The sequence below is a fragment of the Equus quagga genome, chromosome 8 (assembly GCF_021613505.1).
Source record: "Equus quagga isolate Etosha38 chromosome 8, UCLA_HA_Equagga_1.0, whole genome shotgun sequence".
Taxonomy (NCBI): Eukaryota; Metazoa; Chordata; class Mammalia; order Perissodactyla; family Equidae; genus Equus; species Equus quagga.
Window position 1 is genome coordinate 112511891 of NC_060274.1, and position 13078 is coordinate 112524968.

A 13078-nucleotide genomic window follows, 5' to 3' on the forward strand; every position below is an offset into this window, starting at 1 on the left:
GAAACCAGCATGATGAACTACTTCCACATCCCCACTCAGTCCCTAGAATATACTCAAGAAACTAAGGAGAAAATTATAGTTGTAAATGGCAAGTTCTTCTTTCTCTTTCCTGATCTTTATCAGTCTGTTATTATTTGAATTATTTGCCATGTTATTTTGGTCAATTAAGTCATTTGTTCAGCTTAATTATTATAGCATTGATTGAGCTCCTGTAATGCCTCCGGTTATTCCACTGCCTTCAAAATAGGAATGCATATATAATCCCTGCCCTGAAGGAGTTAATGATCTGGGAGGGAGACATATTGATAAACAATGTCAATGGAATATGATAACTACTATAGTAAATTTATGTGGGGAAAAAAACAAAAAACACCCAGAAGAGCCAATGACCCTGCCTGAAGAATGAGGAAAGGCTTTCTGTCTTTCTTTTTTTTTCTTTTTTTAAAGATTGGCACCTGAACTAACAATTGTTGCCAATCTTCCTTTTTGTTTTCCTTCTTCTTCTCCCCAAAGCCACCAGTACATAGTTGTATATTCTAGTTGTTAGTGCCTCTTGTTGTGCTATGTGGGACACCGCCTCAGCAGGGCCTGATGAGCGGTGCCATGTCAGCACCCAGGGTCCAAACCTGCGAAACCCTGGGCCACTGAAGCGGAGCATGTGAACTTAACCGCTCGGCCATTGGGCCAGCCCCAGGAAAGGCTTTGTAAGCCAGAAAGCATGAATAGTATAGAAAGAGGAATAAAAGCCATCAAAGGTATAGAATCCTGAAACACCATGATATGTTTAGGGAATGTACTTTAAAAGAGTGGTGGGTCAAAGGGCCAGGGTTGGGGAGGGGTGAAATTGAAGAGGAAAGAGAGTGGTGAAAGATGGAGAAAAACTGAGATATTGGGCAGAAACTAGAAATCATGGAAAGCCTTGCTAAGGAGCTTGGACTTTATTATATAAGCAATGGGAACCATTGATGTTATTTTTACAAGAAATTAACATAGTCAAATTTGTCTTTTAGATAAATAACTTTCTTTGTCTAACTCACATTTAATTAGATAAATATGGAGGATTGAATTAAGGCAGGGGCCAGGCATGAGGCAAAGACATCAGTCAGGAGCCTATTATAGTAGTCCATGGGAAAGATGAGGGCTAAAAAAGAAAGTGACAGTAGACATAGAAAAGACAAAGTATATTAAGAAAACATTTAGGAAATAAAGTTGGAAAAATTAGTCTTTGCTGAGGAGAGTGAGGGAGAGGAGAGATTCAAAGATTGCTCACACGTTTGCAGCTGAGATTCCCAGATTACTATACTGCTGATAGAAAGGGAATTCAGGATAAAGAACAGATGCTAAGGATAGATAATGAGTTTGGTTTTGAACACATTGCATTTGAGATGCCTATGGGATATACAGGTAAAGATAGCTTGCAAACAGTTGATCAAATGAAGTTCAGGAATCATCACTTCCTCCATAATAGCAAAAACCGTGAAAATGGATGAGCTCACCCTTAGAGACCATTTAGAATGACAAGGGAGACCAATAGAGGAAAAAGTCCCTGGGAACACCAGCGTTTATGGGTGGGCTAAAGGAAGAGGGCCCAGTGAAGGGCACTGTGAAAATGATGTAACAATGTCAGGGGGGTAAGAGGACACCCACAGGAATATGGTGCCGTATGAAACAGACTTTCGAGAAGGAGATGGCCAGTCACGTTGAAGGTAGCGGAGAGCCTTTCTGAGATTAGGACTGAGAAGTGCCCAGTGGATCTGGCAATTAGAATAGCATTGATGACAATTATCAGAATAGTTATTTAGTAAAGAAGTGAAGGCAGAAATCAGATTATGGCACATGGAAGAGTTAGTAGAAGGCAAGAGTACAGAGACAGCAAGTGTTGACAGTTCTTGTGAAGTCTTAATAAGAATCTGAGGTCCTCGAGAGAGGAGTAACAGAGAGTAGAAAGGACAAAAAGCCTGGGGAGAGCAGCATGAATTTGGGAAAGTTGCTGAGAAAGGGAAAAGAGCTAGCCAAAAACTAGTGAAGGATTGACAAGTGGTATTGAGGACCTTTTTGAAATTAAAATCCAGAAAATTTTAGTGGCAACAATCCGTACTTTTGTTTCCCTGTCAGAAGATGAGTTGCAGGATTATCCTAGGGTTAGATCGAGTTGCCACAGAAGAATCTACTTAGAGGGTCATTGGTCAGATGGTGACACATGGCCAAGTCTAGCTGCGAACAAAGCTGGGAATGCAAACGTGTAGCTTTTTAGAGTCTATAGTTTAATGAGCGAAGGAGAATTGGAAGGAAATACCAGTTGGTTCACCTAACGAGCAGTGTCTGCGCCAGAGACAAGTTTCAGCTTCCTCATATAGACCAATCAATTTAGTACAGAAAGCTGCAGTTACCTCGCTGCAAAGAGTTAGCTAGGAGTATCAAAAATGCCTGCTTTTATGCAATGGTTATAAGAGGAACAAAGATAATATGAATGATCTGATATGACCGATCCACAGCATTAGAAAAACAGCTCAAAGTCCATATCTTGATAAAATGATCAAGTACTAATATTTTTAAAGCGCAACGTATGTGGGCTCTGGCAATGTGAAGAGCAATGCCTGAGATAAATATAACAGCCATCATAGCCTCTAAAACGGTATGTGCAAACGTGTGTGCATGTGTGTGTCCAGTAACCTCCTATCTTGACTATAATCTCCCAAGCAGATTCTGTCAGCATTGCTTTTTTTGAAGATTTCCATTTGACATTTAAGAGCTAGTTAATTGTTTGGTGTTGTCTTTGCAGTGCTCAGCATTTCTGTGCTCAGTGTATTCTTTCTTGTTAAGAAAACTTCGTAAATTTCAGTAAACCCTGAGGAATTCACAAGCCAGCTTTTCAAAAGTGTTCTGGGCATAATTTTTCATGCTGCTTTACTAAGAGGTGTTTTTGCTTTAGATTATGGTTGAGCAAAATGTACAGCATGATGCTATTCTAAACTACTTTTACCTCAATCTTTGCAAGTTTTATCTTGGCTGCTTATCTTGCTGTTAACTTCCTCTACTTGGATTTTTTTTTTTTTTAATTTGCACGGTTTGGCAGTGGTCATTGGCTACACATGATGAAATTGTATATTTCTATAATAAGAAAGGGAGACTTTTTTAACTTTCTTGGTGGAATTTGTCCAGAATGCCTTTGATAAGGTTTGGGAGATTACATGGTATAGCTTTGGACCTCAGACCTCGAGTCTGATTTCTTCAAAGTCTGATTTCTTCCTCTTTTCATTGCTGTATAGATACCTCACCATGCCACAGTTAGCGTCACACAACAGAGGAATCCAGAGGCTCAAAAGCGCTAAAATGCTTTGAAATATTAGAACAATGTTGACTTACAGTTGCTTTCATACATCCTGTCAAATGGAAACATTATGAAGACCGTGATCTCACCTGGCAATCAAACAACTTGAATGATGTTAAATTAGAGAGGACATGCAGTGTCACACATCCAGTCCTGCAAATCACATTAGTGAATATCTTAGATGATGCCAAGGCTGGTAAAATTTTAAATCTACATCACTACATTCTCATCTTCCTTACACGTCAGTTCCCTTGAACAAAATTCATTTTTTAATGTTTGTGTGGTATTTTAATTTATTAAAGTCTGGTTCCACTTGGCCTTATAAGTCTTGACCATCCCTCTGGGCTCTCCTCTGGGCTTGGCAGAGTCTAGGAATAGACGCAGCACTGAAAGCCAGTAACTATAGATACTGCTGCAGCCAGATGTTGACTCCCTACCCTGTAAGGTGAACACCTCCTGCGTTAGTCAGTAGTACCTCACCAAATGCCATGTGCTCTAAGTCCGGGGAGCCCTCTTCCAAAGGACACTGTACCCTCTGATAGGGAGAAGAATTTTCAGGTGGAAAAGCAAAAAATACTGACAAATGGAAATTGAACTTCAAGATGGATAGAATTATCTTTTAAGTACTTTGTTGCTGTAATTGATCTTAAGACACTTAACCTAGACAAATCACATACTAAAGAATAGTAATAATTATTTGCGTGTATTATATATATTAACATTGAGTTTTATATACTATTGTTCTAAGTGTTTTGTCTACATTAACCCATTCAATGCTCCCAACAACCCCATGCTGTAGGTGCTATTATCTCCGTTTTACGGAAGAAGAAACTGAGGCAGACAGAATAGAAGTAATTAGCTCTTGGTCACATAATCAGTAAGTAGTGGAGCCAAGACTCAAGACCAGTCTTTGAGGCTCTAGAGAACCAAAAGAGCTTTTGAGTGAAATTGCCAAATTCTTGTTGGTGATCTTTGAGAAATTGTGGGGAACTGGATATACAACAGAAGTCTAGACATAAGAAAAACATAGTTCACATTTTTGCTGTTTGGTATTTTCCTGAAGAAAATGTTGGAGTACTGTTAAATATTTTATCAATTATTTGAGAGACATATAGAAAGTAGCTTTATCAAATTTTCCAAAAAGACCTTTTTAAGGCTTTTAGCTGACTGCAAGCTCTCTGTGAGTTAAAGTAGAATACAACACACCGCCACTCCCCTCAACGCCTGGAAGATTGTAGGCTGACATGCAAGCAGCCTGGCATCTAGAACAAGAGAATTAATCAGTCTTTCTAGTCAGGGCAGACCACTCTGTAGTATTCATTATGTTTGGTCTTGAATCCCACATTTTGAGGGAAATATAGAACCATTAGAATGTTTTTTGGTGAATTACGAGAATTGTAAAATGACTCAGTCTGATTATTTGAAGAATAGTTGGAAAACTGGGGACATTTAGCCTGGAAAAGAGAAGACTTCAAGGAAGCCAAAAGAGATATCTTCAATACTTGAAGTACTGACACACATGAGAATGATTGCAAGGGTGGTAGAATCTGGGCCAATGATTAGAAGTTAATGAGGACAGATATGGCTTGATGCTAGATGGTCAAATCTTTCAGAAATGGAATGACTGCTTCAAAAGCTATTGAGTTTCCTTTCCCCAATGTTTGTGTAGATGTGCAACCACAGGCTGAACAGCCACTTGAAGATGTACAAATTATACAAACATAGACCTCGTGATGGGGCCAGATGACTGACTTCTAAGTTCACTTCCAACTCTGAGATTCTGTTTCTATCATTCTGTGAATTGATTCAAGACAATCAGCTGGGCTTCTGTGTTTAATCAAGTACAAAAATAGTCCAACATGTCTTGGATGCCTAATGCTGCCAACACTAGCATTAGCCAAATTGGTAAAAACAGCATGATGAGCAACAAAATAATATGTCATTTCAAAAAAACCTGTAGGCATCTAATAAAATGATTGGTGTTTTGTCCTCACCCCTTCTTTTAGTGATGTCTCCTGCTCAAGAGAGCCACATGAACATGGATCTCCCCCCAGTGTCAGAGCAGATCATGCAGACTCTGAGCGAACTTGCCAAATCTTTCCAGGATATGGCTGACCGCTGCTTGCTGGTCCTACATCTGGAAGTCAGGTATGACACAGCCAAGTACAAGACTTTGTGATTTACATGCACTGTGGGTCATAAATCCCTTGCTTATTTCTGGAGAGTATCACCATAATTTTTGATTATTATTGATGTTGTCCCTTTTTTACACTGAAAGTGATTTTTAGTGTTATTCAGTCACTGTTAAAATTTTTAAGGACATGCTGTATTGTGAATATGGTGATTCAGAGTTTGTATCAGAATGATCTGAATTTGAATGTCTCTACTAGCTGGCTAGGCCATCTTAAGGCAGTTAATTAACTTTACTCACCCTGTTTCTTTGTCTTAAAAATGAAACAATAATTCCTAACTTATAGACTTTGTAAATGAAATAATAAATAATTAGTATAATGCCTGCCACATAGTAAGTGGTCAAATGTGGTAGCTGTGCAGTTATGGTTACTTGATTATCACTGACATTTTTACTAAGTAACTCTGCTAATCAAGGAGGGAGTATAGAGACGCAAGAACCATGATCCCTTTCTTCAAGAACTTAAAACCCAATTGAAGAGATTAAGTTAAATGATAATTGAAGAAAATAGTTTCAAAGATGCCATACTCTTGGATTCTTATTCCTTCCTCTGCATTGTAGAATATTCTGATTAGCTTTTATCTGATGATAATATTCTGATTAGCTATTATCACACCTGTGGAAATGGGAGGAAGAAAAGGACTAGGAAATCTTCAATCATTCATCTACTCATTCAATAATATTTGTTGAATGCCTTCTTGGTGCCAGGCTGTGCTCTAAAAATTGGGATACAGCAATGAAAAAAAGCACTCTAGGTCCTTGCCGTCATGGAACTACATTCTACTGAGGGGGCAGAGGGTGGAGGGAGGCCGCAGGACAGCCAATGAGTAAACAAAAAAGAAAGTTTCAGATAAGTGCAACTAAAAAACCAAAATAGCATAATGGAATCAAGCAGTTCTATCCAATAGAAATATAAGGTGAGCCACACATGTGAACCACACAGATGAATTAAGTTTTCTAATAGTCACACTTGAGAAAGTGGAAGGAAACGTAAAATATATTTTATCTAACCCAGTAGTCCAAAATATTATCATTTTAATGTGTAATTAACATAAAATTATTAATGAGATTTTGCATTTTTTTGCACTAAGCCTTTGAAGTCTGCATATTTTACACTTACAGCACATCAAAATTTGGACTAGTCTCGTTTCAAGTGCTCGATAGCCAAATGCGGCTAGTGCTGTTATACTGGACAGTGCAGAGAGCGGCTGGGGTCGACTAGAAAGAAGGATTTGTTTTTTTGTTTTTTAGATGGAGTGGTCAGAGAAACTGACAAGGCAACAAAAAGGAGGCATCTGTACAAAGACCTACCGGAAAAGAGTTCAGATAGAGGGAGCAGCACTCACAAGGTCCTGAGACAAAATCAAGCTTGATAGTTTTGAGGAACAGAGAGGAATCCGATGTGATTGTAGCCCAGTGAACAAGGAGAGGGGAGGAGTGGAGGGACAGGTAAAGAGGCAGGCTGAGCCTGAGCATGTGGCGGTCATGGAGCCCGACACCTTGTGGCATCTTACAGACCAAGTGAATAGTTCAAATTTTATTCTAAGTGCATTAAGAAGCCATGGGAGGTTTTAAAGCAGAGGAGAGAGATTCATCAATTCGTTCATTCCTATTTTTAAGAGAACACTCTGGCTGTTGTATGGAAAAGGGATTACAGGGAGAAATATGAATGGAAACAGAGTGACCAGTGGAGACCAGTTATGAGCACCAGAGTGGCGGAGGTGAAGGTGTGAGAAGCGTTAGATTTGGGATGTGTTCTGAAGGTAGAGCTGATAACATTTGTTGATAGATTGGATTGGGCACAGGGGCTGGTGGCAGTGAGGGAAAAGAAGGACTCAAGGAAAACCACAAGCTTTGGGCCAGAGCAATTATGTGAATGCCAGGACCATTAACTAAGCTGAGAAAGACAGAGCGGGGAGAGGTTGGGGAGGGCTAGACATCAAGAATTCCGTTTTGGAGACATGCAGCTTGAGATGCTTATTAGATATCAAGGTAGCAATGTCAGACAGACAGTTGGATGTATACTTTTGAAACTTCAGGATCAGAAACCTCAGGATCAGAAAGGGTACAGTAGTATATTTTCTCCTGTATTATCATGGGACATTATTAAAGTTGATAGAGTATCTTTTCATTTAGAGTCTTTACTAAATTTAGGTTTTAAAAATGTAAACAGGACTTTGGTTCATACATTTGGACTCTAGTCAGAGCTTGGATATCTTTCAGGTGTGCTCAGGCAAAGCCTAATTGATAATGTATTTTCGATGTCACTTCTTTTGTATGCCACTTGCTTTTTTCATTCTTCATTATCTTGTACAATGAGTTACTTCTGTATTGCTTGTGAGCATTTGTGAAGGGAGTAAGAAATAGCATTGCAGATTTGGAATTTATTTTACTCATCATTATTTCTGATCTTATTCCTTACATTCAGCTATCCAGAAATAAAGACTTTTCCTCTATGTTTTCTGATTTGTTTTATGATAATTTTTAGATGTGCTCTCTATTTATTTACAAGCTGACAGTGAAATAAATCAGGTGTTTTCAATGAATAGATAAATGCAATAGACAGAAAAAAAAATCAGCCAGTAACATTCTGATACCTCTGTTACCTGGGTTGCACAGAAAAACAAGAGAACATCAAATTAATTACTATCACAGCTCCTAGAATTTATGCTATTGATTGTGTGGGTGCACGAGGTGTTCGACATTAGGAATTATTTGCTTGTAGTGTAGTGAATTCCGAGTGGGATATTTTCAACACATTTGAGTCTTCACCTCTATTGTGCCCTTTTTATTTTTGTACATCTTGGCGGTCCTATTCCTAATAATGCTGAACATACTTTACGCATTACTTATTAACTTTACGAGAAACAAGTCAGTGCTGAAACACCCACTTCTATATCTCCTTCAGCATTATTTTAAAAACAGAAAAAGATCATTTTAAGAAGGAATATCAAAATGATTGAATTTTAGAGTCCTGGATGCAGAATTATCTTTCCTTATTTTTACTAAGAACACTGAACATGTTTACTTTTTCTAAATTAAACTTCCTCACCTCCTCATATAACATAGTTTCAACATTCAGGTTGCTTTCTTATGAATATGCTCCCTTTCGTCTTTGTTCTTTTTGAAGTATGGTACATAAAACTAGGCGGAACACTCCACGTATAGCTCAGAGAGTGAATGTTGACACGCTTTATTCCTTCCTTGTCACAGTAACAAGCTTTTTTTCCCCTGGTTTGTACAGTTGATGGTGCAAAATGAATAAGACACATCTCAAGCAAATCATTATACTGTAGTATGATAATACTCAAAGAGGGGAGACTGCTGAGTGCTCTGGGTCTCCACAGTGGGTGACTGCAGAGGAGGCTGTTAGGGCCCAGAAGGCAGCATCAGGTGTGCCTTGTTCATTGTTACGGCCCAGAACCTGCAATAGTCCTGCTGCATAATAGGTACTCAATAAAAACTTCAGTGACTCTTGAGGATTAGCTGGTTTGAAACCAAACCAAGATAAAATAAGTGCTGTTTCCCCAAACAAAACCTGTTGCTTGTTAAAGAAGATGAATTGAGGGGCCAGCCCTGTGATGTAGTGGTGAAGTTTGGTGCCTTCCACTTCAGCAGCCCAAATTCGCAGGTTCAGATCCTGGGCACTTGTCAGCCATTCTGCAGCAGCAACCCACGTATAAAGTGGAGGAAGACTGGCACAGGTGTTAGCCCTGAGCTAATCTTCCTCAGCAAAAAAAAGAAAAAAGATGAATTGATTGGAGATTCTGTTTTCACTTGGTAGCCCACTACTTGTATTTAAGAGGTACAGAGACTGCATGTCCAACATCATTCTTGTCATCATAATCAGTTGTTTGTTTTGTTCCTATCCTGTTGTAAAAGGAAATTAGAACTTTGGCCCTGTCATCCAAGAGCTGGTGCGATGAAGAAGTGGCTGGTTAGACACTGTCTCTGGCACTTTTACCCAAGAAGCCACTGTAATAAGAAAGCACAGATAGAACAAACAAAAAATTAATGGGAAATACTAGCAAGAAGTCCAGAACAACCTCAAATGCCAAAAGTTTGTCTTATTTCCTGAAATATGTTTATATCCATAGCCCATATTTTTCCTTAACATTGTTAAAGTTCAAACCAAAACGTGTTCTCAAATCCGGTAGGTTCTATGTTGAAGGACCCATCCAAAGAGCATTTGACATTTTACCTGTGTCACTGTAGGTCACATGTAACCACCAAGCAATGCCTTCCCACAGTTTGAAGCATAATGCAAATGACACCCTCAAGAGATGAAAGACATGGTGAGGCCATTAAAAATTGTTGAGTTTTTTTTCCTATTTGAACTTTAGAAGAAAAAAATTAAGTTGCCGTTAGAGTCCAAGATGCCAAGAATGTCACCTTTATCAGCTGATTTCTCTCACCATCAGGATGGCTCTAAGTGCGTTCAACAGCAACTGCCTGTCACTGTTGGGATCCTAAGTGCCTACTTTCTAAAAATCAACCATCCCGCTGTGCAATCAGCAATATTTGCAGAAAACATTAATGCCAAAGTCATGTTGAGGTCGGCAACAACATGCCAGAATTCGAAAGGAAAAAAGAACACTATGTGAATTTGACATTTGCCAGTGACTATTTTAATTTCTTTTTTGTCTCTAGTCATTTTGAGAAGGGAAGATAGTACCTTAAAACAGTGTTTAACTCTCCGCTCTGCCACTTACTTTAGGATCTCCTAAGCTCTCAACTCCAATTCATAGTGATTTCCTGAGTGGTTTCTCTACTTCCAGTTGCTTCTGTTCTCCACTGTCAATCCACCCTTTACACTGTGCCAGAGAGATCTTGCCAATGCTGATATTTGATTATATCATTTCACCTCTTAAAATCCTTCTAAGGCTCCCAGTGGCTTCTCAAATAAGTCCAGAGTCCTTCAATGGCCTCCAAAGCTTATGATGACCTGGCCCCTGCCCATCTTCCCAAGCTCACCTCATGCCTCTGTCATGTGATCCGTGTGTACCAGAAGGAACCACTCATCACTCCTTAAAACTGTCCTCCATTCACACCCTCATGGCTTTGTACATGGTCTTCCCATTGTCTAGAGTTATGACATCTGTAATTTACTGTAAAAATGCTTTTGCATTGATGGCTTGACTTTATTTTCAACTAAGAGCTACTTAGTTTAAATTTCAACCAAGTAGCAATCAGTTTCCTAGTCATGAATCCCACTCCAGGGTTGATCAACTTTCATGATATCAGAAAGGTCACATTCCAGAGAGGGCTGCAAATGATGTAGTTACTGTTATCTTGATCAAAACTATACATTTTGCCAATTAGCACATGAATGTCAGAATGAGTTTTTATTGGTGAAATTAGTCATTAGTTGATTACCAGATGATAAGATGATCAGACATCATTGAAATGAACTGGTAGTCAAGATATTTGGATTCCTTTACATGAATAGGTTATAAGAATATTGCACATCCTACATAAAACTTGGCTCAAAATGGATCATAGATCTAAATGTAAAACCTAAAACTATAAAACTTCTAGAAGAAAACATAGGAAAAAATCTTTGACTTTGTTTGGATAAAGATTTGTAAAATGCAATACCCAAAGCACCAATCATAAAAGAAAGAAATGATAAATTGAACTTCATCAAAATTTAAAACTATTCTTTGAAAGACATTGTTAAGATGAAAAGATAAGCCAAAAACTGGGAGAAAAATATTTGCAAAATGTATATCTAATAAAGGACTTATATTCAGAATATATAAAGAACTCTCAAAAGCTAATAATAAGAAAAAAACGACCCAATAAAAAAGTTAAGCAAATGACATGAACACAAAGATATATGGATAGCAAATAAGCACATGAAAATATTCCCACATCATTAGTCATTAGGGAAATGCAAATTCAAACCACAGTGAGATACCACTATATATCTATTAGAATGACAAATTTTTTTTAAAAAACTGACAGACATTTAAGGGCATGATACTAAGTGAAATAAGTCAGACAAAGAAGGACAAATACTGCATGGTATCACTTATATGTGGAATCTAAGAAAGAAAGTCAAACTCATAGTAGCAGAGTAGATAAGTGGTGGATGGGCGTGGGGGAAACAGAGAGGTTGGTAAAAGGGTACAAACTTTCAGCTATAAGAATAATAAAGTCTGAGGGGGCTGGCCCCATGGCCGAGTGGTTAAGTTCGCGCGCTCCACTGCAGGTGGCCCAGTGGTTCGTTGGTTCGAATCCTGGGTGCGGACATGGCACTGCTCATCAAACCACGCTGAGGCGGCATCCCACATGCCACAGCTAGAAGGACCCACAGTGAAGAATATACAACTATGTACTGGGGGGCTTTGGAGAGAAAAAGGAAAAAAATAAAATTTTTGAGAGAATAATAAAGTCTGAGGATCTAACGTATAACATGGTGACTGTAGTTGATAACACTGTGCTGTATAATTAAAATTTGCTGACAGAATAGAACTTAAATGTTCTCACTAAAAAAAAAAAGATAAATATGTGAGGTGATTGAGGTGTTAATTAACTAGATGGAGGGAGTCCTTTCACAGTATACAAATATCAGATCACCATGATGTACACTTTAAATATCTTACAATTTTATATGCCAATTACACATCAACAAAGCTGAAATTTTTTTTTAAAACTGACAAGACATAGGGGCAGGCCCGGTGGCACAGCTGTTAAGTTTGCACATTCCGCATTGGCGGCCTGCGGTTCACCAGTTCAGATCCCGGGTGTGGACCTATGCACTGCTTGGCAAGCCATGCTGTGGCAGGCATCCCACATATAAAGTAGAGGAAGATGGGCACAGATGTTAGCTCAGGGCGAGTCTTCCTCAGCAAAAAAGAGGATTGGCAGCAGATGTTAGCTCAGGGCTAATCTTCCTCAAAAAAAAAAAAAAAACTGACAACACTTAGGTGCTGGTGAGGACGTGGAGCTACTGGAACTCTTGTGTATTGCTGGTAGGAAAGGAAAGTGGCACAATTCCTATGGAAAACAGTTTAGCGCTGTCTTATAAAATTAAACCTATACTCACTGAATGATTCAGCAATCCCACTTGCAGGTATTTTCCCAAGAGAAATGAACATTTATATTTACACAAAAATCTGTACATGAAGCAACTTTATTCATAATCACCCCAGGTTAGAAACAATGCAGATGTGAACTGCTGAATGGTTAAATTGCAGGATGTCCATAGGTGAGGAGGCTGCTCGGCAATAACAAGGAATGAACAACAATATGGGTTAATCTCAGCTACTTTAGGCAGAGTGAAAGAAGCCAAACTCCAAAGCCTACATACTCCAATGATTCCATTTATATGGCATTCTGCAAGAAGCAAAACTATAAGGACAGAAAATAGATCAGTGGTTGCAAGAGCCTTGGGGTATGAGTAGGGATTGACCTCAAAGGGGTGCAAGGGAATTCTGGGGGTGATGGTAGAGGTCTATAACTTGATTATGGTGGCGATTATACAGCTGTAGGCAACGGCACACTGAAAAGGGTAAGTTTCACTCTTTGTAAATTATTTCTCAGTAAACCTG

General features: G+C 38.8%; 1 protein-coding gene across 1 annotated transcript in view; it reads left to right on the forward strand.

The window, feature by feature from the left end:
* The window catches only part of EXOC4 (exocyst complex component 4), a 736410-nt gene that overhangs the window by 663163 nt on the left and 60169 nt on the right, over positions 1-13078 (forward strand). The window contains exon 15 of the mRNA XM_046669741.1: positions 5338-5479. Within this exon, the coding sequence (XP_046525697.1) occupies positions 5338-5479 (142 nt within the window). The remainder of the gene's footprint in view (positions 1-5337; positions 5480-13078) is intronic.